Below are 27,504 nucleotides of genomic sequence, written 5' to 3'. Positions count from 1 at the left end.
TAGTTTCCTAAAAAAATTTTAGTCCGTCATGTTTAATATCAAAAAATATTGGACACATATATTTTTATTTGTCAATCTAACAAATAATTACATAGTTATGGTGCGTTGAAGTTCCGCACGACGTCACAACGTGCGGCACTTTTATGCAAGCATTGACGTCACGGGCCTCTTCTTATGAATTTTGGCGCGCTTTATCTCTTTAAATTTTCATTAGTTTGAAAAAGTGAAAAATACGTGTAGAGTATTTTTTGATAAGTCAACTGACGGACTAATTAAAACTCTTGCTTTTTGACCAGGGAAACGTCCCTATTCTACGTGGTCACGGACCGGGCTTTAGCAGTGGTCGCAGGCGGGGCAGGCGTGGTCGTGCGGTCAGGAGGCGTGGCGGGGCCGCGGGCGCGGGCGCGGGCGGCGCGGCGCGGCGCGCAGCAGGTAGGACGCGTCGAGCGGCGCTCGCGAGCCGAGGCGCGCGAGCAGAGCGCGAGCGATGTTGTTCACTCGCTCTTTTTGACGCTCGCGGCGTTGCGCTGGAGTCAATGATGCGCTCGCGGCCTGCGATAACGTTCAAGTTTTATTAACATAAAAAACAAAATGATATTATTTCCCATTAATTATGTTATTATTGAGAAGTATGAGAACTATTTCGTTAATGTAACGTACAGTGAAACATACAAATAATTTTGTTTCTTTTCTCTCACATCATGGTAACATAAAACACATCAAGAAAAAAGCTAACTATCGTATATTATAAACTATACCTTGATTTTTTAGAATCCAGCAGAGATGTAAACAAACACTTTCATACACAATTACACCATAATCACTTACGTGTTCATAATATCATACACATTATTTAACAAGCCCATGAAACCAACTTTATTTTCTCGTTTATACAAGTTTGAAATTAATCTTTGAAACAAATTATTTTAGCAAAATACGTGGACGATGAAAATTTGTGAGACTTGTCAAATTGACTTGACGTTTAAAATCATGTGTTATCTCCATATTGTCTATGACTTGTCTCTGACACATCAGTGCTGTAACCTGTGAGTCATAGACAATCTGTAAATTTAATCGATATTATTTTAAGTATTCACTTATTCCGATTACTGATTAATTTTAAATAAAAAATATTATCATACGACACTTAGTTTAGTTTTCCAGCGATAACTTTGACAATATTGGAGATAATGTAAAATTATTTTTCTACTTTTAGTGTATACTTTTTCGGAGTCAGTTTAATTTTTAGTCGGTTTTATTTAAACGAAATTATTTTACTTTTTTATGCAATTATGCTTACGTATTGTTCCATTGCTTATTTTCCTATATAAGTAAATCAAATAAAAGAAAAAAAAACTTCTTTCAATTGATAGCATCTTAAATTACCTCCCTAGCGGAATAGAGCAACAAAGAACTGAGCGAGCGAGATGTCACTAGTAGCAACACTGTCAAACAGAGCCCCGATTACGGTAATTTTTAACGTCTACAATCCAGACACGCTTCTCGATTCTGCGATACGATTGGTCGTTCAACAGCGTACGTCAGCTGTTTTGACCAATCGTATCGCAGAATCGATGAACCGCGTCTGGATTGGAAACGTTAAAAGTTACCGTAATCGGGGCTCAGAACTTTTTGCAACTATTTAAAGTTTAATAACTTTACGGATATCATTGATTGTTTAACTGTCCAGTGTGTTTTTTGATTACATCTGTGCATACAGTTTGTTTCCTGTTCTCGAAAATTTCATAATCAGTTCACATTCAATGTTGCGACTTTGTTGCATATTTTTAGTATTTTGACGATCACCCGGCAATGATACGCAAGTACTACAATAATTTCACTTCGCGATTAACGAGAGGTTTTGTCGCATCACTAGTTCACAGACTAAAAATATTTTTATGTCAGTTGGCCATTTTTGATGACATTTCTGCTGATTTCTAAAAAATTAGACTGTAGTGTAGGCGATTCCTTTATCATTTAACGGCTGTTCAATCACTTGGGGTCCCAGAAGAGCGTCCGCCAAGTCAAGCAGAAGAGTAATTTTTAATTGACCAGTTACATTTATCACTAGCAATAGAATTTCATAACGTCATGAATGCATCATCATCAAGTAATCATTACCTTAGAGCTCTCGGACGTTGAAGCTGCTGGCAAAGACTTTTTCTTCACGTCCTTCGTTGTGGTATTCTTAGATTTATCAAAGGGAACTATAGCAGCACTTTTCCCTCTTGGTTTCAGATATTCTGGTGACACTTCGTGCGGCTAAAACAAAACATTAATATTAGTTTGTATTCCTTTTTATTCTCAAGTTTACAGCCTGTAAAATGTCACAAATACCTAAGTTTCTTCTTCTTTATCACCCGTGATGACTCTGTTTATTCATTACCATTGAGAGATATAGGCAGTCTAGATCAGCTTAAGATTTTAGATCGATCAGCTGACTGGGCTGCTCAATATTGAAAGTACTTTTTCCCTGGGCACACCAATGGGCCCTGGAGAATAACATTGCTTAATATGACCAACTCCGTAGTTGATTGTGGTGTCAAAATGATTCAGATAGGTAGTGAGGTACTTCATTAGACTGTCTTTACTATTCCGAAAGTTGCAAGGCTGAAAGTCTAGAGGAAGTCTTGGCGCTTTTGAATTATTTCCGAAAAGGACATAAACAAGTCGTGGGTAATCAAGCACTTTCAGTCGTAGTGGTATCTTATCTTATTTAGAGCCACGATTATCGCAGTTCACGTCGTCCCACTGGGATCTTTTGTGCTTCCCTTTAACTTTATTCCCCTCATCCGCAAAAATCCTATCCATATAGTGAATCAAATGCTCGGGTGCGAGGGACCTATCTCCTGGTGCCGGATAAGCGTAAGCGTCGTAGTGGTAAGTTGTTTGTAATACAGTACTTATTATTATTCTGTGGCAATACTCACAGCGTATGATGTGCGCGTGATGCGTAGCCGCTGCGGGAAGGCGTCGAAGGCGTAGGGCTTGGTGCAGATGGGGTACTTGGGCCGCGACACGCGCGTGAACAGCCCTGGAGTCTCATTGTAACACAAGCGGGTAGTCATCTGGTACTCACAGCGTAGGTGCGCGTGATGCGCAGCCGCTGCGGGAAGGCGTCGAAGGCGTAGGGCTTGGTGCAGATGGGGTACTTGGGCCGCGACACGCGCGTGAACAGCCCTGGAGTCTCATTGTAACACAAGCGGGTAGTCATCTGGTACTCACAGCGTAGGTGCGCGTGATGCGCAGCCGCTGCGGGAAGGCGTCGAAGGCGTAGGGCTTGGTGCAGATGGGGTACTTGGGCCGCGACACGCGCGTGAACAGCCCTGGAGTCTCATTGTAACACAAGCGGGTAGTCATCTGGTACTCACAGCGTAGGTGCGCGTGATGCGCAGCCGCTGCGGGAAGGCGTCGAAGGCGTAGGGCTTGGTGCAGATGGGGTACTTGGGCCGCGACACGCGCGTGAACAGCCCTGGAGTCTCATTGTAACACAAGCGGGTAGTCATCTGGTACTCACAGCGTAGGTGCGCGTGATGCGCAGCCGCTGCGGGAAGGCGTCGAAGGCGTAGGGCTTGGTGCAGATGGGGTACTTGGGCCGCGACACGCGCGTGAACAGCCCTGGAGTCTCATTGTAACATAAGCGGGTAGTCATCTGGTACTCACAGCGTAGGTGCGCGTGATGCGCAGCCGCTGCGGGAAGGCGTCGAAGGCGTAGGGCTTGGTGCAGATGGGGTACTTGGGCCGCGACACGCGCGTGAACAGCCCTGGAGTCTCATTGTAACACAAGCGGGTAGTCATCTGGTACTCACAGCGTAGGTGCGCGTGATGCGCAGCCGCTGCGGGAAGGCGTCGAAGGCGTAGGGCTTGGTGCAGATGGGGTACTTGGGCCGCGACACGCGCGTGAACAGCCCTGGAGTCTCATTGTAACATAAGCGGGTAGTCATCTGGTACTCACAGCGTAGGTGCGCGTGATGCGCAGCCGCTGCGGGAAGGCGTCGAAGGCGTAGGGCTTGGTGCAGATGGGGTACTTGGGCCGCGACACGCGCGTGAACAGCCCTGGAGTCTCATTGTAACACAAGCGGGTAGTCATCTGGTACTCACAGCGTAGGTGCGCGTGATGCGCAGCCGCTGCGGGAAGGCGTCGAAGGCGTAGGGCTTGGTGCAGATGGGGTACTTGGGCCGCGACACGCGCGTGAACAGCCCTGGAGTCTCATTGTAACATAAGCGGGTAGTCATCTGGTACTCACAGCGTAGGTGCGCGTGATGCGCAGCCGCTGCGGGAAGGCGTCGAAGGCGTAGGGCTTGGTGCAGATGGGGTACTTGGGCCGCGACACGCGCGTGAACAGCCCTGGAGTCTCATTGTAACACAAGCGGGTAGTCATCTGGTACTCACAGCGTAGGTGCGCGTGATGCGCAGCCGCTGCGGGAAGGCGTCGAAGGCGTAGGGCTTGGTGCAGATGGGGTACTTGGGCCGCGACACGCGCGTGAACAGCCCTGGAGTCTCATTGTAACATAAGCGGGTGGTCATCTGGTACTCACAGCGTAGGTGCGCGTGATGCGCAGCCGCTGCGGGAAGGCGTCGAAGGCGTAGGGCTTGGTGCAGATGGGGTACTTGGGCCGCGACACGCGCGTGAACAGCCCTGGAGTCTCATTGTAACATAAGCGGGTGGTCATCTGGTACTCACAGCGTAGGTGCGCGTGATGCGCAGCCGCTGCGGGAAGGCGTCGAAGGCGTAGGGCTTGGTGCAGATGGGGTACTTGGGCCGCGACACGCGCGTGAACAGCCGCGCCGTGCGGTCCACGCGCAGCTCGCAAATGTACACGTGCTGCTCCGCCGCGCCCACCGGCCGGCCCTGGGGGGAACGACCATTTTAATGAGGGCTATCGTTTTTATACTCAACAGTTGGCACCCCTGGCGATTGACAGGGCCTTACTCTACAGCAGTGGCGCCATCGATAAATAAGATACCGCCCTTCATTGTAAAGATTTTCTTTTTTTTTTATATTAGGAATACCATGGACGACGATTTCATGGGATATTAAATAGAGAAAAAGATAAACTTAGTTATCACTATTTCATAAACATCTTAAGAGTAGGCGCACACCGTTGATTTTTTATCGGCCGATAGTTTAGTCGGGCAGTTGATCAGTATGGGCATGTATGGGAGTGCGCACACTACGCCGATTCTTCATACAAATAAAAATCGGGCTCAATAATAGTTGGCACCCCTGGCGATTGACAGGAGGACCTTACTCTACAGTGGCGCCATCTTGATGAGTGCAAATGCGATAGTCCTCCTACCACTTTAGCGCTCACAAGTTGGTGCCACTGTCTTCGCTACTAGCAAGTGACAGGACCTTACTCTACAAGTCTACAGTAACGCTAACTGGTGAGCGCTAAAACGATAACCCTCATTCACCGGTTATACTACTAAAGCCCGGTCTCTGAGCACGTAGAATTTTGTCCATTGACCCCAAGCTACCCATCCTTATCGCTCGCGCGTAATTATGTTGCTGTTGCGCTCGCACACTCACTGCGGGCGCCCGTTGCACAGTCGCGACAGCAAATATAATTACGCGCGAGCGATAAGGATGGGTAGCTTGGGGTCATTGGACAAAATTCTACGTGCTCACAGACCGGGCTTTACTAGTATTATAGTTGTTGAAATTCACGAAGGCGAGCGAGCTTTACATGTTTTTTGATAGACATTACATTATCGTTATGTGCACGTACACGTACACACACACAAGATAAGCTCACTCGCCTTCGTGAGTTGCAAGAACTATACCCGACTATGTCAGAAGCAGGGTTATGCCTGTAAGTATAGTAAGCACCCTGAAAAAGGCCTGAATACTATTGAATAAAAACTAACTAAGCAATTCGTTTCATCCCTAGCAGCCTACAATCTCCTCGAATTCGACCTCGATTCAGGTTATTTATACATTTGACAGTTACATGATGCTCGACACGTGCGCACACGACGGTCGGAAGCTTCACTGCCAGATAAAGACTTGGCTGCACTTGAGTGGCGCGACACAAAGCGTTAAAATGTCAATTGTACATTTTGTATGCTGCATCTCATTGCGGTACAACACCGCGTCCGATCTTAAGGCTGCGTTTCCACCAGAGATTGCGAGGATGCGTAACGAGGGATGCGTTTGTAAAGAACCAATAGAATCGCTTCATTTACCAACCACTTTTTCCGATGCGAGGTAAATGAAGCGATTCTATTGGTTCTTTACAAACACATCACTTACCCATCCTCGCACATTTTTGGTGGAAACGCAGCCTTATACGCACGTGCGTGGCTTGGACGTGACCAGTGCAAGTCACACGTTGAACACGCATGTTAGGCATGGCAAGGATACAAGCTCGCGTCACGTGAGAAGTGTCCACACATACATGTGACACAGGCAAAGGTCGATCAGCACGTGACTAAGGCAAATGCAAATAAATATTTGATAAGATTCATTTGCTGTATATCAATTTATTTAACTATTCAAACTATCCTTCAGTCTGTCATGATAACCAACCTTTATAAATAATAAACATTGGAACATGGACTGCAGGTAAATAATAAGCGAAAATGATTAAAAGTGATAAACAACAAAACCTTGAAGGGATATTTCTAGCAAATCTTACCTTGCAGTAAGTATTGAGATCCATAACCCAGCACTGGGACATAACGAGCTCAATAGGCACTGCTTCATACAACGGCACTCGCATCACTTCATTGTGGAAGAATCTGAAAAGAATAACGATAACCAATTATTGCAAAATATATTTTTGTTTTGTTAAGATTTATTAGTATTATGTGTTCCGTTTGACGTCCGAAGTCCATTATGTGAGAGAGTACATCGTATTTCCTTGCGTTGTCGCTAGATGTCGCTACTTTACCGTCACGTGACCACGCCGCTAGCGCCCCCAATAGCCAAATCTGGAACTAACTCAGAAACCAGAGAGCGAGCCACCAGTTTGAGTCATTGTTGCGTCGTTTTTCGAACCGAACGGTTGTCGTTAGATTTTTCAATCATAACATTCATTTCTACCTACAAAAAATTTTTATTTTCATAATTTTTTCTAACTTTCGAGATAAAAGTAGAAAGTTTAATATTTTTTTTTACAAAATACCGTTGCGTGAAGTGAAATGAGTGAAAATCATTCGACCATGCCTACGACGGACACTTTCGGCGGACGGGAACATTTGCGGTCGGCGGACGGCGACGGCGACGGCGACTCGAGTGCGGGCCGGCGCCCGCCCAGCTCCAGCTCCTCGGCCGACTCCAGCTCCGAGGACGACGAGCCGCGCCCCAAGCGGCGCCGGCGCCGCGCCAGCAGCAGCTCGCGCGACTCCACGCGGGACTTGGACCGGAGGTTTGAGATACTGTCCCAGCAGCTGGTGAGTCATGTTAACAATATATTTTACGCGAATCAGGCTGCCATGCATCCCGGTGTTTCGGCCTCTGTGACGTCGACCGTGCCGCGAACGGAATCACGCGATGTGCTCGAGGCCCCCTTTTTGTGTACCCCCGCTCCGGTGGGCGACATCGCGGAGCTTGACGTTTCCGTTAAAGAGCCCTCGATTCCTAAAGCTGATCCCGATCGAGTTTCTAAGCTTGTTAGTATGCAGAGATTCAATTCTACGGAGTGGAATGCGGTGCGTTATACGGATGTGCAGAAAAAATACGTGGCGTTTCCGGGTTTTTGCGAATTAAAAATAAATGAGGAGTTGAGACGTTTGGAAGATCCTTTCGCTCCGATTAGATGGTTTCAAATGGAACGTAGTTTTGCGGCTTTATCGAATGCCCTATTGGCACAAAACGAATCGCTGAATACGGCGTTACGGAAACTTATTGAGTGGTCTTCGCAACCGAGTGCTAAATTATCTGCAATTCACGATAAGTTAAGAGAACTTTTTGGTAACGATTCTGATTATAAAGCGGTTTCACATGATATTCTGCAAATGGTATGCGGGAAACGCGCAGAAGTTTTAGAATTTCGTCGTAAGGCACTTCTTAAGTGTTTGAAAGAAAAGTTTACGCGTGAAGATATCGAAAAGATTCCCCCTTCTGCGGAATACATGTTTAACCCTCTAGATTTGGCCGGTTATTTACAAAAAATAGGCGGTACTGAAAAGTTGGTCAAGGAAAGCATGCCTAGGGCAAAGCCAGCTTCTCGTTTTAAATCTCCATTGCGCTCGAAGTCCCCCGTTGCCTCAACGTCTCGTGAGAACTCCTTTCGAAATACACAGCAGTCAAAAAATAAACAACAGGGTAAATCGGAAAAGCGTAACTATGATCAACGAGACAAAAAGAAAAAGGGGGGGCGCAAAGATCAAGGTAGCAGGTATAGAAACAAATGACTCGAGACGGTTTTCGGGCGGTTGTCTCAGGCTATATCGAGCAGCCTGGGCCAAATTAGATCCTCCAAAAACCATTCTCAATTTGATTTCGTCAGCGCGCATTCCTTTCGATCAAATGCCACCATTAGTATTCCCAACACCGGAAATAATGCAAAAATATCAAACCCCAACATCAGTGATGGTGTCATCAGAGATCCAAGAATTGATTCAGAACGGGGTTCTAGAGCCCGCTCCCTTAACTCCGTCTTTCATTTCCCCACTTTTTATCATAACAAAGAACAACGGCAAAAATCGGGTCATTTTCAATTTAAAAGCATTGAATCAGTTCATGAATCCCAAAACTTTTCATTTATTTCATCACTACCTAATGCCCAAGTTCTTACAAACCAACGATTGGATGATAAAACTGGACATCAGCCAAGCTTACTACCACTTGCCAATTGCGGAGCAGCATCAATGCATTCCTACGCATCAGTTACGAGGGTCGGTTACTCCAGATGACTTGCCTTCCCTTCGGACTAGCTGCAGCACCAAGAATGTTCGCCTCTGTCATAAATTGGGTGGCCGAACTACTGCGCAGCCAAGGTCTCCGCCTGATAGTATATTTGGACGATTTCATGATTGTGCATCAGAACAGAGAAATGTTAGAAGCTCATGTTCAGGTAGCGTTGACATACCTCTCCAGCCTGGGTTGGAATATCAATTGGGAAAAGTCGATTCTTGCGCCAACAAAGTCGTTAGAGTTTCTGGGGATACTTTGGGACACACAACTCAACACCAAGTGTCTACCCCTGGACAAGGTGAGGAGGATTCGCCAATGTATATTGACCCGCTTGGCAGCCGGCAGTTGGTCCCTCAAACAGGCGCAACGCCTTTTAGGGTACCTCAATTTCGCAACCTTCACCACTCTCCGAGGAAGGTTGCATTGCCGAACGCTGCAGCGACACAGCCATGTACTTCAAAAAAACCCGCGGCGACCCAGTCCCATCACGAACGAAGTAAAGTCAGAGTTGGAATGGTGGCTCGACAACATAAGTCAGAAGACCCCGATTCACCAACCGGTTTTTCCAACAAATTACCTAGTCACGGACGCATCAGACATTCTATGGGGCGCCACGGTAAACAACGATACACTTCAAGGCACGTGGGATCGTCGTCAACAAAGATGGCATTGCAATCTAAAGGAAATGTACGCAGTGATAGCCGCTATCTCGTCAAAGGCAGAGGTTCTTCAACACTCTACAGTAATCTTGCAGAGTGACAATCGCACCGTGGTGTCGTACATAAAGAACGAGGGCGGGACGAGATCAGCGAAGCTACTCGAAATGACCAGACAGCTGTTAGCGTTGACGGACAGCCTCAGCATAGTACTGGTCCCTCACCATCTGCCAGGCCGGTACAATACAGAAGCCGATCACCTCTCGCGCAATCGCGCCGGCTCAGAATGGTACCTACTACACCAAGCGACAGTAAAGGTCTTCAACCGCTGGGGAACCCCCGAAATAGACCTCTTCGCTTCCAGCGAAGCTCATGTCGTATCGAACTATGCTACGCTAGACTTGTCAGACTCGAACGCTTGCTTTCACGACGCGTTCAGCAGGTGCTGGAATTACCACCTAGCGTTGGTGTTCCCTCCACCATCCCTGCTGCCTCGAGTACTCCATCACCTCAACTCGGCAACAGGCAAGTTCATCATAATTGCACCCAAGTGGACGAAGCCCTTTTGGCGCCCAGATTTGAAAAACCGGGCCCTAGCACGCCCTGTGAAGATTCAGAACCTGTCGTCGACACTGATAGACACTCAGACGGGACGGCCACCAGCTCAAGTTCACAACCTACAGCTGGAAGCTTGGCTCATTTCGGCTGGGACGCCTTAACAGGAAGTTGGACAGCGGAGGAGAAGCAGCTTCTTTCGACGTGTTGGAGATCTTCGACGCTAAAAACATATACCCCAATATGGAATAGATGGTCGCAGTGGTGTCTTCAAAATAGCTTAGATTTTAAAAACCCTTCCCCTGATAACGTAGCAAGGTACTTAGCGAAACTGTTTCTAACAGATCGTTTAGCATATCGTTCCATTCTTGTGCACAAATCGGTAATAGCATCTATTTGTGAAACACTCTCTGACATTAAAATATCTTCTAACAACTTAGTTAAACACATTCTTAAAGCAATTTCTTTGGCCCGACCAATTCCTCCTAAATTGCCAATATGGGATGCAAGATTAGTCATTCAGTTTTTAAAAAATAACAATCCAAATTTACTTAGCATTTTTGATGTTTCTAGACGTACTGCCACAATTCTTTTGTTAGCTTCGGGTCGTAGAGTACATGATTTGACACTTTTACATTGTGATACAAATCACTTAATAGACAATGGAGATTCCATTACCATGCATCCCGTATTTGGTTCAAAGACAGATTCGGCATCCTATCAACAATCAAGTTGGACTTTGTATGCTTCGCCAGATAGAAATACAAATGCTTTATTTTGGATAAGGTCGTTGATAGATATCTCAAAAAATAGAAGGGGTTCATTAACAAATTTATTTATCACAACTAGAGAACCTGTTAAGCCAGCCTCCGCGGTAATCATAGGTAGCTGGGTAAAACGAACTCTTTCTGAGGCAGAAATAGAGGCTTCCCCTGGTAGCTGTAGGTCAGCGGTGTCATCACTAAATTTTTTAGAAAAATATCCTATTAATGAAATTATAGAAAAAGCTAATTGGCGGCATGAAAACACTTTTAGAAAGTTTTATAACAGAGATGTAGAAAAAAGTGGCCAGAGTAATGATGTGACTTCAGAAAAGTCGCTTTCTCAATTCTTTACACCCTCTAAATAATAGAAAATTGAAATTGTATTAATTTTTATTTATCAATCGCAATTAACTTTACTTTTATTTTACCTTTATGTTGCTGAAATGATGGTCAGTTAATTTTTGCCAGCTAATTGGTTGTTATGTTTACTTTTATTACATTTTCCTACATATACGATTACTAATATCACATTGTTGCCTTTTATTTCGCAAGCCACCAGAAGATAACAAACAGATCTCACATAATGGACTTCGGACGTCAAACGGAACACATAATATTGAAATTTTACCTTAAAATAAAATTTGTATTATGTTTCCTCAGACGTCCGAAGTCCAAATAATGCCTTCCTGGTGCTAGACCATATCCTCATTATTGTTTTATGAGCCGAACAATGACACAAACTGGTGGCTCGCTCTCTGGTTTCTGAGTTAGTTCCAGATTTGGCTATTGGGGGCGCTAGCGGCGTGGTCACGTGACGGTAAAGTAGCGACATCTAGCGACAACGCAAGGAAATACGATGTACTCTCTCACATAATGGACTTCGGACGTCTGAGGAAACATAATACAAATTTTATTTTAAGGTAAAATTTCAATATTATTTCAACTATGGAAATATTTTTTAACTTATGTACCTACTTAAATTTCGTTTTATTACACGTCTGATACTTGCAACTGAATTAGCCCCTATATTAGATAGTTTATCTGAGGTACCTAGTTAAAATTACTTAACTACCTCAGGTACAATTCTGAAATCAATTGTTTCAGATGGAAATTGCTCTGACTACTGAGCTATAGAGTAGTTTCTGGGCGAGGAGTAGGGGGAATTATAGCACAGAAGCTGTCAGGGTGTCATTTAAACCCTGTGCGAAAATTGTAATATTTTCACATCGTATGTACGATAGAATATGTTGGAAACTTCTCTCTTTATAACCATTTGTAACCGTATTCAAAAAATAAATGATTTATTATTATTATTATTAATTAGACGGAGTTTCCCGCGCTTGGACACAAGGACCAAACAAGATAGGTATGTGAGAATGTATGAGCTAAAGCCTGGTCCGTGAGCACGTAGAATTTTGTCCAATGACCCCAAGCTACCCATCCTTATCGCTCGCGCGTAATTATGTTGCTGTCGCGCTCGCACACTCACTGCGGGCGCCCGTCGCACAGTCGCGACTCCGACACGTCGGACCAGGCTTTAACTGCGCACCTCGCTGGAATGCGATTCTGCCTTCGATGTGACGTCACGGCTGCCATATGCGCAGTTAACTCGACCGAGTAGTAGAGATAATTTCCTGGGAGCGGGGAAACAGTTGCCCCCTTGCCTTTTCCACTCACTGGGTAACCTTAGCCAACAACTTAAGCTAATCACTCACTTGCGCGTGGGCTCGTGGAAGGTCTCGTGCGGGCGCAGATAGTGGTGTCCATACACGTAGCGCTCGCGCGTGTGCTTGTGCTTCCACAAACGCTCCACGCGGAAGATGTCCAGCTCCGATACTGCTGTTTCGCCGATAGTTTGATAAGTGTGCTTGCGGACCTCGCCGTCCTAGGGACAAATATGATGTATGGTCAGTCTAATTCAGAACGAAATAAGCTGGTTGTTGTTAGAAAATCCTGCCCAATTAAAGGTACTGTAACGACTTTAAAGAATAAACAAGTACCTGACGGACTGACCTTAATGTTAAGTCTAAAGATACTGCCTCAAAATTAGTGATTCAGTATCTGCACCCTATAGGGTGTCACTTTTTAACTTGTTCTGTCATCGTCTGTACAAAGATAACGGAAAATAAGGCTTATTCTATCTATAATATAAAAAAAGGAATCGCAAAATGTGTTGGTAAGCGCATAACTCAACAACGCCTGGACCGATTTTACCAATTCTTTTTTTTAATGTTCGGTGAAATCCAAGGGTGGTTTTTACGGCTAGAAAAGTTCGAATAATTTCCGGGAAAACTCTAAAAAAACTCGAAACTTCACCCCTAAGGGGGTAAAACGGGGTCCTCGCGTACGATGTCGCGGGTGGCCACTAGTAGTTAATAAAACTGCATTAAAAACCCTATCTCACCTTGCTCTGAGTAGCCTCCTCAGTCTTCCCTTTGGCGATGTTCTTGACCTTCTTCCTTTCAACCCTCTTAGTCTTCGGCGAGTCAGTCTTATCCCCGTTCGCCTGGCTAACGTCAGGGTGCTTCTCATCGATGGGGATGTCTCGCAGCACGTACACGGTGTCCCCTTGCCGGACTTGGAGGTCGCCCCGCATTAGAGATAGGTAGAACTGGTGGCCGTCTTCTGTGTAGTCGTCTAGCGGGATCTCGCGGTCCACATTCTGTAAGTTGAAATGTAATTTAGGATAATGTGTAAATAGAGAAGTATTGGTGCATGATGGAAGAAGTTACGATACATTTTTATATGAAATAGATATATTTGGTTTGTTTCATAATACATACATGTTTTTGTAAAACCTTAAATACAACAGTACAGCGTCATTCGATGCCAGATTGGTACTGGCATATGATGACAGTAATATTATGGTAATATCATAAATTATTATTCTTTGTAATATTTTCTTTTTTTTTAATAAATCTAAATCTCATGCGGGGCGCACACACGCGTGTCTATATGGAAAAATAGAATGAGTAGCGCCGTGTCACGACGATGCGTGCCACATGCGCGGCGGGGGGCGATCGTTATTAACAGGCGTACGCACGCGTGCGTAGCAGGCACCTGCTCCGTGCATCCAGGAGGATGGACAACTTAGGAAAGTTTTAGCGTAGGCACTAATCCCATATTGAATGAGGTATAATTGGACGTAGTTATGCTACAACGTTCCAACCCACAAGGTGGTCAAAATTGAGTTTTCGAGCCCAAGCTAGGTATTTTGGGTCACCCTATCTAGTGCTGAAGACACCGACTCTCTTACGACAATAATTAATGAAATAATTAAGCGGTCCCAATGATAAAACGATCCAAAAGATCTAAATAAAATCTTAAAATGTGACATTCCATTTGGAATTTATGTTTAATTTTGAAAAAAATGTACTTGGAAAGTTTTTGCAAAATAAGGTAATAACTAATTTCATACAAAAAGCCTTTTTGCAAAAACGTTCCAAGTACATTTTTTTCAAAATTTGTATGAGAAATATTAGTCAATTTTAATGACAAGTATGTAATAAAATAACGTTTATTTATTTAGTTGAAGTGATACATACTACTCAGTTCTACTCGCTACAAAAAAAAAGCGTACCACAAAGAAGAACGGTCATCTGTGACCCAGGCCCGACAGAAACGAGACATACCTCAGTTTTTTTGTCATGTCTTAATTAGTTAAATTATATATTTTTTATATTTGAAATCTATGTATAACACCAAAATATTACCCTTTGTTTTTGTTCAGGCGTCATACAAAAACTAATACAAAATGCCTATTTATCACCAAAACTGGAAAATGTATGTACCTAAATGTCTATTACAGCTGCTATGGAATGTATCTAGATGACCTGGAGATACAGCCGGATTATACAGGGTGGAAACGAGAAGTTACAAAATCCAAAAATTCAATGTTACCAGCTTCCATAATCTGTAACCTATTGTTGGTACCATTTGAAAGAGCTCGTGAAGCACTTTCAGAATCAGTAACTAGTTTTTCGATATCTTGTATAGTTTAGAAATAATCGAGTGAGATCACTTATCGTTCCATATGTATAACCACCCTGTATAATCCAGCTGTACCTATCTCCAGGTCACCTAGATACATTCCATAGCAGCTGTAATAGACATTTAGGTGCATATGTTACGGTTAATGTGATAAATTGAAAATTATTAATAATAACCGGTTATTATGAATAATTACCGACAGTCGCGGTAAAAGTGATGAATTAATCACATTTAACAGTGATTATTTAATAATTCAACCTTAGTACTAACAAATTTCTTAAAAGAGAACAACATCTTGTGTACGTGCTCGTGTACAGCCAAAGTTTTGAACGTTTTGATATCATATATTAATATAATTTGGCATAATGAGTTTGGAATGTTTCTTGCATAATATTACTTTTCCATGATGCCTATAACATAATGTTTTGATTTAAAGTGAAAAATAGGTTAAGGTGCGGCGGGGGTGGCCCTTGGGCCACCCCTAAGCCGCCTATTTAGTTTTATACACACATAAATGACCTCATATTAATCACATTAACCAAATCATGCGGTAATTATTCATAATAACCGGCGATTATTCATAATTTTCACATTTATCACTTTGACCGTAACACATACATTTACCAATTTTGGTGATAAATAGGCATTTTGTATTAGTTTTTGTATGACGCCTGAACAAAAACAAAGGGTAATATTTTGGTGTTATACATAGATTTCGAATATAAAAAATATACAGGGTGTCCCGTAATGTAACGTCAAGCCGGAACTGGGTGTTGAGGCAAGTTGTGCTGGTTATCAGAAAAATATAAAAAAAAATCTATGTGGCATATTTTAAAAATAATAGGCATTTAAAAAAAATCAAAAAATTCTACTCCAGGTGACGGTCCTTTTGCTCGTGTTGCCACAAATCTTCACTTTTTCCAAATTTTTTTTTTGTTATGTAACCCTGAATAATGCTTCTCTAAATTGTTATCAAAATTACAAAACCAGCTGCTCCAGCTTGGATGAAAAAAATACATTATTCCCAAAAAAAAATTTCAAAATAAAAATTTTGCCTAGTTTAAACTGACTGTACTGAAAAAAAAATGTACTGCGCGAGTGTGGCAAGTGACGTCATAATTTGGCGCATTTAGTAAGGATTCCAAAATGGTAACACTTGGTAAATTTTTGCTGTAATTGTCGACAATTTTTGGTTTTTTGGAAATAGTCCCGTTTTTAACTTTATCTACCTTGGTTAAAAATTATTATTCTAATGTGCCCAAAATTCAAGTTTCTGTGACTGACTACCGTACAGTCAGTCACAGAAACTTTTGTCGCCATGACAGTAATTAGTAGTTGACATACTGTGACAAAAGTCACCCGTGTGCGCGCGCCTTTACTACCTGTTCAGCCTGCACTTGTACTTGGTAACAGGGATAATAAGGATATGAAGTTTCGGTTATGGATACGGTTACGGATATTAGAATAATATTATACCGGTTTCGGTTACGGTCACGGATATGAAATCATTTCAGATTATCCGAAAGTCTCGGATAATTTCGGTTACGGAATTATTAGAATTTCAAAAATGTAGGTATAATACTTACAAATAGCAAGATGCTGCGTGAGCGTGACCCACATAGCTACTTTATGTACCAACGAAGACGACACCTATGTATGATAAAGGTAAACAGGCTGGCATATTAGATGGTGTCAGCGAATGCCAGACAAGTTGGTAACTAATATTAAGATTTAAGGTACAATTCCAAGACGGGCCGCAGACCGCAAACTGCAACCGCAAACTGCAAAACTATGAAATCGGCAGCGCGGCATTGCAGCTGCGGCGTGTATACTGCAGATTTCATAGAGTTTTGCAGTTTGGCCTTTATCCGAAACTATCCGTAACTTTTGAATCAGTTTCGGTTACGGTTATGGACATTTTTTTATTTCGGATATCCGATAGTTTCGGTTACGGTTACGGATATCCATAACATCCCTGCTTGGTAAGATGGACCTCTCCGTCCCGCTCATACCTTTTAAAATGGCTTCTCCACCTCACTTAAGCCAGAAACTTGAATTTTGGGCACATTAGAATAATATTTTTAACCAAGGTAGATAAAGTTAAAAACGGGATTATTTCCAATAAACAAAAATTGTCGACAATTACAGCAAGATTTTACAAAGTGTTATACCATTTTGGTATCCTTACTAAATGCGCCAAATTATGACGTCACTTGCCACACTCGCGTAGTACAATTTTTTTTCAGTACAGTCAGTTTAAACTAGGCAAAATTTTTATTTTGATATTTTTTTTGGGAATAATGTATTTTTTTTCATCCAAGTTGGAGCAGCTGGTTTTGTAATTTTGATAACAATTTAGAGAAGCATTATTCAGGGTTACATAACAAAAAAAAATATGGAAAAAGTGAAGATTTGTGGCAACACGAGCAAAAGGACCGTCACCTGGAGTAGAATTTTTTGATTTTTTTTAAATGCCTATTATTTTTAAAATATGCCACATATATTTTTTTTTATATTTTTCTGATAACCAGCACAACTTGCCTCAACACCCAGTTCCGGCTTGACGTTACATTACGGGACACCCTGTATAATCAGTCGGCCGTTTGGTGTAGTGGTTCAGAACGGACTACTATGCCGAGAGGTCCCGGGTTCGATTCCCGGCCGGGCAGAAAATTGAAATGATGAATTTTAATTTCTGTGACGGGTCTGGGTGTGACTATGTATAATATTTATGTATTTAAAAAAAAAAAGTATATAAGTAGTATATCCGTTAAGCTAGCACCCATAACACAAGCATTAAGTTGCTTACTTTGGGGCTAGCTGGCGCTGTGTGAAATTGTCTAAAGATTTATTATTATTATTATTTATTATAATTTAACTAATTAAGACATGACAAAAAAACTGAGGTATGTCTCGTTTCTGTCGGGTCTGGGTTTTTTTTGTATGGGGCGTGACCGTTCTTCTTTACAAAAACGCGATTTTCTCAGTTCGACTTGCGTGTGGGTTGGAACGTTGTAGCATAACTACGTCCAATTGTAGTGGTAAGTTGTACTGACCGCGGCGGTGTGCGGCGAGCAGTGGTGGCAGTAGTGCGGCGCGCGCGTGTCGGCGACGCGTATGCAGCGCGCGTGCGTTGCGGTTTGATGGAAAAATACAATAACTGCCAGTAACCGCACGATTATCGCTGTCTAAACCAGGCCTTAGTGTTGGCATTTGTCCCGTATCGAATGAAGTGTAGTATTAAAGCTGTGTACTGACCGTGGCGGTCTGCGGCGAGCAGTGGTGGCAGTAGTGCGGCGCACGCGTGCGTTGCTAGTAACCGCACGATGATCGCTGTCTAAACTAGGCCTTAGTCAGTAGGCCAGCGGTTCCCAAACTTATTTTGTCTACTGCCCACTTTGAAAATAAATTCTTTTTAGCGCCCCCATTTGTAGTCGAGTGTCGAGTGCTCAGTCGGTGTCTAAGTGTCCTCCTAGTAAATGACGCCTCAGAAGCCTCTACACAACGTCCCGATTTTTTTTCTGGGTCTCTTACCGCCCCCCTTTAAGCCTGCAGCGCCCACAAGGGGGCGTTATCGCCCACTTTGGGAAAGACTGGTGTAGGCACTTATCCTACCGAATGAGTAGTACTGACCGCGGCAGTCTGCGGCGAGCAGTGGTGGCAGTAGTGCGGCGCGCGCGTGCGTACAAGAACTGCCAGTAACCGCGCGATTATCGCTGTATAAATCAGGCCTTAGTATAGACACACCCGTATCGAATGAGGTGTAGTGGTAAGTTGTACTACTGACCGCGGCAGTCTGCGGCGAGCAGTGGTGGCGGCAGTCTGCGGCGAGCAGTGGTGGCAGCAGTGCGGCGCGCGCGTGCGTTGCTATTTGATGGAAAGGTACAAGAACTGCCAGTAACCGCACGATGATCGCTGTCCAAAGCGGTTATCACACCATTTTATCGATTTTGCTCATACATTTTGACGTCGATAAAAGTTATCACGGCGCGCATCTTAGGCCTACTGGCTTTAGTGTAGGCACTTATCCTACCGAATGAGGTGGAGTGCCGATGGGGCAGAAAGGTTCTGGAATGGAGGCCGCGTACCGGAAAACGCAGCGTGGGACGTCCACCTACAAGGTGGACCGACGACATCGTAAAGGTAGCAGGGAAGCGCTGGACGCAGGCCGCTACCAATAGATCAACATGGAAAGCATTGGGGGAGGCCTATGTTCAGCAGTGGACGTCCTATGGCTGAAATGATGATGATGATGATGATGATGAGGTGGAGTGTTAAGTAGTACTGACCGCGGCGGTGTGCGGCGAGCAGTGGTGGCAGTAGTGCGGCGCGCGCGTGTCAACCACGCGCAATCAGCGCGCGTAGTTTGCGGTTTGATGAAAAAGTACAAGAACTGCCAGTAACCGCGCGATTATCCCTCTCTAAATCAGGTCTTAGTGTAGGCACATATCCTATCGAATGAAGTGTATAGTCTGGTCCTGGAGTACATAGAATTTTGTCCAATGACCCCAAGCTACCCATCCTTATCGCTCGCGCGTAATTATATTGCTGTCGCGACTGTGCGACGGGCGCCCGCAGTGAGTGTGCGAGCATGACAGCAACATAATTACGCGCGAGCGATAAGGATGGGTAGCTTGGGGTCATTGGGCAAAATTCTACGTGCTCCCGGACCAGACTATAGCATTAAAGCTATGGACTGACCGCGGCGGTGTGCGGCGAGCAGTGGTGGCAGTAGTGCGGCGCGCGCGTGCGTTGCCAGTAACCGCACGATGATCGCTGTCTAAACCAGGCCTTAGTTAGTAGGGCGTAGGCACTTATCCTACCGAATAAGTAGTACTGACCGCGGCGGTGTGCGGCGAGCAGTGGTGGCAGTTGTGCGGCGCGCGTGTGCGTTGCTATTTGATGGAAAGGTACAAGAAGTGCCAGTAGCCGCGCGATTATCGCTGTATAAATCAGGCCTTGGTGTAGGCCGTATACCGTATCGAATGAAGTGTATAGTCTGGCCCTGGAGTACATAGAATTTTGTCCAATGACCCCAAGCTACCCATCCTTATCGCTCGCGAGTAATTATATTGCTGTCGCGACTGTGCGACGGGCGCCCGCAGTGAGTGTGCGAGCATGACAGCAACATAATTACGCGCGAGCGATAAGGATGGGTAGCTTGGGGTCATTGGGCAAAATTCTACGTGCTCCCGGACCAGACTATAGTATTAAAGCTGTGCACTGACCGCGGCGGTGTGCGGCGAGCAGTGGTGGCAGTAGTGCGGCGCGCGCGTGTCGGCGACGCGCATGCAGCGCGCGTGCTGCCACACGCCGCAGCGCGCGCCGCCGCACTGCACCATCAGCCCCTCCTCCACGTGCAGTCCGCAGATGCACATTATCACCTCCTCTGTGGAAATAAACACTCATTATTAGTGGCGCGTCGACTGTTTCTATACGACGCTACGGAAACGATGCGCATCCCTAGTGCGCAGGGTCCGGGGCAGCCCCAACATCATCTTAAACGCGCTCTCCGCAAGATTTGACTGTCAGTACATTAATCATTACTCTATGATTAATGTACTGACTAACGAACAAATAGCAAAATGTAAAAATTGACTTGTTTGAATTTAATTTAATGATGTGAATTGAAATGAAATTTAAATATTTTATTATTATTATAATTATTAACTGTAACCTTAAACCTATGACTGTGTGTTGAAATAAATGACTTATCCTTTATTCATTTTTATTTCTTACTAGCTTTCCGCCCGCGGCTTCGCCCGCGTGGAATTTTGTCTGTCACAGAAAAACTTTATCGCGCGCGTCCCTGTTTCAAAAACCGGGATAAAAACTATCCTATGTTCTTTCCCGGGACTCAAACTATCTCTATGCCAAATTTCATCAAAATCGGTTGCGAGGTTTAAGCGGGAAAGCGTAACAGACAGACAGACAGACAGACAGACAGAGTTACTTTCGCATTTATAATATTAGTTGGGATGGGATTTTTAATTTTTATTATAATTATCTCCTTTATTAATTTTTCTTTCTTATTTTTAATTTTTTCTTTTTACAATGTAATTATCAAAAAATAAAAATACATCATAAAAACAAAAATCTTAAAAATATTATTATTATTAACTACCCTTGAAAACTGGTGAAGGTCGCGGGAAGAACCTGGATGCGGGCAGCACTGAACCAGTCGTTATGTAAAACCTTGGAGGCCTTTGTCCAGCAGTGGACGTCGTTTGGTTGATGCCCGTTTTCACCATTAATCCCTAATTTTAAATTGACCCCTATGGTGACACATAACAGGCATTTTGTTTTCATAGGAGTCACTTTAAAATTAGGGATTGATGGTGAAAACGGGCATGAAACTATTATTCTTCTCTTACACTCTATCTCTCCTCTAGTTTCCATCACTGTAACTCTTGTGTAGCTACAACTATAGGCATTGTGTCACGTGAAAATTACAGCAATATTTCTGAGCTGCTCATAGCTAACGAGAAGACGGTGTACAACACTTTAGTCTATCGTCTCTAAAGTGCGATAGCGTGTTTTTTACATTCTCAGTTTTATGTAGTACTTATATTATGGTTTTATGTATAGCCCGACCAGGAACATAAAAACCCTCGCCATGTTGCGGAAAACTAATGGTACTAATTTCTTTTAATGGCAACAGTAACTGAAAACTTCATTGACATGTCACCTTGCATGTCAGTCTATTGCTTTCAAAGTGTAAACAAACTTTATTTTAAATGTGCGCAATTGATTTTGTGAATTAAATTGCTAAAATCTTTTTATGGTCGTGAAAGAAAAGTGGTTCACAATGTGTTAAAGTATTTGTCGAAGAGAAATACTAAGGGTTCGGACAATATTTTCATTGATTAATGTTTCCGACAAAGGTTGTCAAATTGACTGACATGTTTATCGCATAGTACAGTCCACTATGAAAATTAGCTGTGGTTTGTTTCAACTACCTATTTTAAAAATTTTTGTCACTTTCTAAGTGTTGAATTTTATGGAATTGGGAAAGAAGTACCGAGTTTGAAGCGTTCATGAGCAAACATTGCAGTTGAATATTCAAGTTCTGAATTTGATTATTGATGAATAATAAAATAAATCCTACTAGCTCGATTGATGGTTTCATTTAATTTATTTAAACCAGGTTACCTATAATAATATTTTTTTGTTAATTTATGAAAATATCAAATTAGCCCGTAACCCTGAATCCTGATACTTAAAGTTAGCCTATTAATTTAACACAGGTACGACTGTACTCAGTGTTGCACTATCAAATGCAATTGACGCGCCTCTGGTCAGGCTATACATCATTATCTAAGTAAGAGTACACTCACCAGTTTTAGCTTTTTGTAAGAATCCAGTAGGCAAAGGTTCTTCAGGGCCGAGTATCTTTGTCAAATGGTCAGCGAGGTCCGTTTTCGCCGAGTTGTACACCTGTGAAGAAAAAACAAGGATATTGAGCAAAAATATTTAAAAAAAACTCAATTACATTTTCTGGTAGCCGCATCTTCGTCGAGCTTTAGCTCACACTTAGATAATAAACGGTTTGGAAATTTTCCACTAGAAAACAGTTTCTATTTCACGCAACGATTTTTTGTGTTCAATAAAAAGCAAAAGCTAGCTAATTATATGAACCTTTTTGAGCTGCACAGCCACGCTTCCCAGCGCAGACAGGCGGCCGTGTTCGCGGATAGCAGCCGCCAACACAGCACATACGTCTGCATCAAACTGCGCCATGGTCTCGTAGTGACCCCGCGCCAAGTTCGCCTCGACGGTGGCCAAGTCCGCCGCCGGCTGACCCGCCTCTTGGCTCTTGGAAACTAGTGGAAAATTCCCAATGTCGTCATGATATTATAAGATTACTAACCTTTTTCAGCTGCACAGCTACACTTCCTAACGCAGAAAGGCGGCCGTGTTCGCGCATAGCAGCCGCCAACACAGCGCACACGTCTGCGTCAAACTGCGCCACGGTCTCGTAGTGTCCTCGCGCCAAGTTGGTCTCGATGATTCAGCCTCTTGGCTCTTGGAAACTATTGGAAAATTCCGAATATCGTCATTATTACTAACCTTTTTGAGCTGCACAGCTACACTTCCTAACGCAGAGAGGCGGCCATGTTCGCGCATAGCAGCCGCCAACACAGCGCAGACGTCTGCGTCAAACTGCGCCACGGTCTCGTAGTGTCCTCGCGCCAAGTTGGCCTCGATGATTCAGCCTCTTGGCTCTTGGAAACTATTGGAAAATTCCGAATATCGTCATTATTACTAACCTTTTTGAGCTGCACAGCTACACTTCCTAACGCAGAGAGGCGGCCATGTTCGCGCATAGCAGCCGCCAACACAGCGCAGACGTCTGCGTCAAACTGCGCCACGGTCTCGTAGTGTCCTCGCGCCAAGTTGGCCTCGATGATTCAGCCTCTTGGCTCTTGGAAACTATTGGAAAATTCCGAATATCGTCATTATTACTAACCTTTTTGAGCTGCACAGCTACACTTCCTAACGCAGAAAGGCGGCCATGTTCGCGCATAGCAGCCGCCAACACAGCGCATACGTCTGCGTCAAACTGCGCCACGGTCTCGTAGTGTCCTCGCGCCAAGTTCGCCTCGATGGTGGCCAAGTCCGCTGCCGGCTGGCCCGCCTCTTGGCTCTTGGTCTTGCTCTTCATGAATGGCGCGCAGAGGAGCTTGTCTTTGTCGTCTGGAAATTAAGATGTAATGAATACTAGAAAGCTACGATATCAAAACTCTTGTGCCCGTTTTCACCATCAATCCCTATTTTTCAAATGACCCCTTTGAAAACAAAATGCCTGTTATGTGTCACCATATGAAAACGGGCATTGAGCTATCAAAACTTCTCTAACTACGGAAGAGTTTTTGTGTGGCAAAGAGGATTATGACATCACAAGCTCGCGAACTCAGTAAATTATTTTATTGAAGCTGTATTGGTTACACAGAATTTTATTTCATTACAATATCTGATTGAATATAAGGAGAATGATGTAACCTAAGCTAAACCATACTCTTTATTCAAGAGCACACATGTTTAATTTAAACTCGTTATCAATAAAATAGAAACTTCACCATACCTTTTACAGCCACGATAGCGTTATACAGCGCCTGGAAGACCTTCTTTAGCCGCGTGCCCTTATCCAACGTAGGCTCATCATCCAACCGCACGAGGTTTTTCACCGTGTCTTCTTTAGACGCTCGAAGGGCGTGTAATCTCGCTAGGAACACCTCCGAGTTCATAGTATCGGGAAGTGCTAATGGGTTGACGTTGATGTTGGAGTTGGTTGATACTGTGGTAGGCGGCGCCGGTGTCGTCGGCGCGGGTAGGGCTGGTAAAGCAGGCGTGGGAGCTTGGCAGGCCGGTGGCGATGGCGGCAACCCTATTGAGAGACGGTCTCGGATGCGACGGACCTGTGGCGGAGATAAGTATGGGTTAGAAACATTGATTATCTCATTTATCTAATCTTGATTAGTGAAACATCTATTTGTTTAAGGTGCAAAAAGACAAAGGACAGAAATCAGATAATCTGAAGATAGTAAAAAGCAGAAGTTGGTGTTTAAAAATGTTGGAAAGAAGTACGGAAGGAGGAAGACACCTCTAAATATTAGATTATCAATCAACGTAGTTCATTTCACTAAAAAGGTAGTCATAAATAGAAGTCTAACACCCGTTTTACAAACGATGTTTGCTTAAGTGAAGCAGCAAATCGACCGCACAGGGTTGAATAGAGATCTGTGATTGGTTTGTTTATGACTCTGTGCGTCCACGCGCACTATGCACAGTACACAGGTCATGACCTGTCGGGTGCTGGGCGACTGCGTTTTAAGTAGATTATTCAATCTAAACTATGTTACATAAAAATGTGATTTATAGTAGTTTTCACTAACATTTTCAAGGTTTCTGAACAAGAAACAGTGCCTCTCCTTGACCACGCTCCTTTCCTTGGCCGTGAGCGGCTTCATCTGCGGCTCCTGCCACAGCCTGTTCAGATGCTGCTGGTACTTGTTCAGGATCGTCATGTTCTTAATATCGCACGCAGTCACGGTCTGCTGCTCGGACTTCTTGTTGCATTTGACAGCCTTCCGCGGACGACCCACGCGCGGCTGATTGCCGTTCGAGCCTTGCGACTGGTTGGACGCGTTAGAGGGTGTTCGAGATTGAGTCTTCACAGGCTGCTTGGTGATTCGCTGAGATTTCCCGCCTATTACGCCGCGGCAATCTTCTGAATCGCATTTGCATGGCTGAAAAAACGTAAATAGTAGATTAGAAACTATTTTAAAGCACCACCACCACTCTACAAGTATGCAATACTCATTATCATTATTATGCTACAAGGCTTAGAATATATAAATACCTGACCGACAGCAGGGTTGAACAGAGAGAAGTTATAGTCGTACGTCAGTTCCTCGTCCGGTTCAATGTCACGCAGAGCGAAGAGCGCCATTCTGAAGGTACCTGGATTTCAAAAATAATGTTAGATTACGTTAGCGGAAGAAAGTATTCGTTATTGAGCAGATTTCACACTGCTGTAGGAATCGTGTGTAACAAATTCACACAATTTCTTCATGTGCAATTATTAGTAACTTATTATTCTGTGGTATTAGTCATAGGTACCTACTTATGTTATAGAACTGTCTACGTTTGAAATCTACATCTGGCCTTTCTTCACGAAATTGAGAGACACAAAGGACAGGTAGCTACAAGAATTCTACTTTTACAGATAAACCTAACGCAAAAGAAAAATTTTATTGAATTCTTTTGATTACAAAAGGAAACTAAATTGATTAGTCTAAAATTAAATGAATATCAAGAACCTTAGTTTAGAACGGCTGAAATTCAATAAAAACCGTTCAAAAGCCTCAATTTGAAATTGTAACGCAACTAAGACATTAAAATCGCACACTCACTGCGGCCGCCTGTCACAAAGTCGCGAGCGATAAGAATGAGTAGCTTTGAGCGAAATTCTATGTGCTCGGCGACCGGACTTTAGAAGGAGACATTAGTTAGATTTATTAACTCATCTACAAAGAATGCTGGATCTCCCGACACAATACCAACCATTGGAGGTCCACTTCTGCATCTCACAGTTGGGCCGGCAGGAGTGGTTGACGAAGCGTCCGTCGCCGCCCATGCGGTGGCCGTCTATCACCAGCCCGCCGTCCAGGTGTAGGCAGTAATGGTGCGTGTCACGCGCGTAACGGGTCGCCATGCGCTCCTGGGAAATACAGCACGAGGTCAAATGATTGAGGCCCGATTCGACCAAACTTTTATCTGAGAATAACTCCTGGTATAACTGGTATATTGACAGTTTCAGTAGGGGAAATACAGGGTGGAAACGATAAGTGATCTCACTCGATTATTTCTAAACTATACAAGATATCCAAAAACTGCTTACTTATCCTAAAAGTGCTTCATGAGCTCTATCCAACGGTACCAATAATAGGTTACATAATAAATTGGATCTATCTGAAAATTCAATGTTTCCAGCCTCCATACATTTAGTAAAACCTCATAATATTAAAAACTATACAAGATATCCATTCATCCATTTTCGGTCAATGAAATGTAGTATTTTGTGTTAAGTAAAATTCACATGAAAAGTATTTTCATATGTCGAACGACCACAAATACCTAGATCGATATGAATTAAAAGTAAAATAATGAAACAAAGTCATGCTGATTAGCTACTATCGCGGGAAACAACAGTTGTATTGGAATATAATGATAGTAATGAAGCATCATGGTAGGTACATCTAACTGTATAATGTTTGTTGCAAAATGGGTCCTATTACAATTACTTTAGATACTACAGAACTGATTTCAAAATTTCAGCATAGATTTTACATAGGATAAAAGCATTGAAGTGTTTATAAATTTTTTTCACTAGTGTATAAGTGTATAAATGCGACTGCTCACCTTGAATTCTTTGTCAGACACCACTTCGCCAACATACTCCAGTATGAAGTCGCCCGAAGGTATCTTGTGCTTGGTGCGCACGCCCCATCCTTTGTTCTCCGTCATGAACTTCTCAAGCCCAGAGGCCCACTCATGGCGCTGAATGCGTTGGTTCTTGCATCTATCGCTTAAAACGACAAAATCGGTTATGAAACAGTATTTATTTTAATGAAAATAATCATAAAATAAAGAATTTCTTATAACTTGCGTTTATTATTTAGGATTCAAATGTATTTATTTACCCGCATGGACAAAGCTGTGGAGAACATTCGGAAAAGACCAGCCTGTTTATACAGTCCTCGTTACAGCCAGACGCAGGCGCACAGTTGCAAGCGACGCTTTCACATTCCTCGGCTGAAGGCTTAACGTCATAGTACACATCTGAAAATAAAATATAGGTAAACACATCAATAACTATGCTTTCTCGTTTTAGTGAAAACATGTAACAGAAATATGACTCAACATACTTGTACGAATCTTTTTGTAGTTCCACGAAGGCACGGGCTGATTATAATGTTGCTGCCACCAGATGTCGTAAGGCAGAGAGAAATGTTGTAATCGACGGCGAACCCATCGCTCGCAATACGGTGGCGGCGCGAGCAGGCCCGGCGGAAACTCTGTTTGAGTGACGAGGTTCTTTCCTTTCCCTTCGGGCTTCGGACTAAAAAAATATATAAAATATTAATACAATTCAATGAGACATACATACAA

General features: G+C 43.5%; 2 protein-coding genes across 2 annotated transcripts in view; both read right to left on the bottom strand.

Moving 5' to 3' along the window:
- Nucleotides 1-372: 372 nt before the first annotated feature.
- Nucleotides 373-4,488, bottom strand: LOC135079538 (histone-lysine N-methyltransferase ASH1L-like). Its single transcript, XM_063974190.1, has 3 exons — nt 3,080-4,488; nt 2,122-2,262; nt 373-552 (listed from the first exon to the last, which is right to left on the bottom strand). The coding sequence occupies exons 1-3, from the start codon at nt 3,212-3,214 to the stop codon at nt 373-375; spliced, it is 456 nt and encodes a 151-aa protein (XP_063830260.1). The 5' UTR covers nt 3,215-4,488.
- LOC135079537 (uncharacterized) overlaps nt 3,357-27,504 on the bottom strand; it is a 69,739-nt gene continuing 45,591 nt past the window's right edge. The window contains exons 8-31 of the mRNA XM_063974189.1: nt 27,261-27,454; nt 27,036-27,174; nt 26,755-26,920; nt 25,897-26,053; nt 25,193-25,293; nt 24,726-25,079; nt 23,915-24,248; nt 23,300-23,526; nt 22,700-22,831; nt 22,167-22,266; nt 20,058-20,218; nt 13,244-13,501; nt 12,555-12,724; nt 6,643-6,745; nt 4,682-4,853; nt 4,536-4,640; nt 4,390-4,494; nt 4,244-4,348; nt 4,098-4,202; nt 3,952-4,056; nt 3,806-3,910; nt 3,660-3,764; nt 3,514-3,618; nt 3,357-3,472 (exon numbers count right to left, since the gene is read on the bottom strand). Coding sequence (XP_063830259.1) covers nt 3,357-3,472; nt 3,514-3,618; nt 3,660-3,764; nt 3,806-3,910; nt 3,952-4,056; nt 4,098-4,202; nt 4,244-4,348; nt 4,390-4,494; nt 4,536-4,640; nt 4,682-4,853; nt 6,643-6,745; nt 12,555-12,724; nt 13,244-13,501; nt 20,058-20,218; nt 22,167-22,266; nt 22,700-22,831; nt 23,300-23,526; nt 23,915-24,248; nt 24,726-25,079; nt 25,193-25,293; nt 25,897-26,053; nt 26,755-26,920; nt 27,036-27,174; nt 27,261-27,454 — 3,724 coding nt within the window. The remainder of the gene's footprint in view (nt 3,473-3,513; nt 3,619-3,659; nt 3,765-3,805; nt 3,911-3,951; nt 4,057-4,097; nt 4,203-4,243; nt 4,349-4,389; nt 4,495-4,535; nt 4,641-4,681; nt 4,854-6,642; nt 6,746-12,554; nt 12,725-13,243; nt 13,502-20,057; nt 20,219-22,166; nt 22,267-22,699; nt 22,832-23,299; nt 23,527-23,914; nt 24,249-24,725; nt 25,080-25,192; nt 25,294-25,896; nt 26,054-26,754; nt 26,921-27,035; nt 27,175-27,260; nt 27,455-27,504) is intronic.

The sequence above is a fragment of the Ostrinia nubilalis genome, chromosome 16 (assembly GCF_963855985.1).
Source record: "Ostrinia nubilalis chromosome 16, ilOstNubi1.1, whole genome shotgun sequence".
NCBI classification, from domain to species: Eukaryota; Metazoa; Arthropoda; class Insecta; order Lepidoptera; family Crambidae; genus Ostrinia; species Ostrinia nubilalis.
This window is presented reverse-complemented; position numbering and strand designations above follow the sequence as displayed.

Excerpts from the sequence above, each read along its gene's own strand:
- LOC135079538 (XM_063974190.1), bottom strand. The coding sequence starts at position 3,214 with ATGACTACCCGCTTGTGTTACAATGAGACTCCAGGGCTGTTCACGCGC. Across the intron at positions 2,263-3,079 it reads GCATCACGCGCACCTACGCT|CCGCACGAAGTGTCACCAGA; the intron begins GTGAGTACCAGA and ends GTTTTGTTTTAG. Across the intron at positions 553-2,121 it reads CAACGTCCGAGAGCTCTAAG|GCCGCGAGCGCATCATTGAC; the intron begins GTAATGATTACT and ends ACGTTATCGCAG.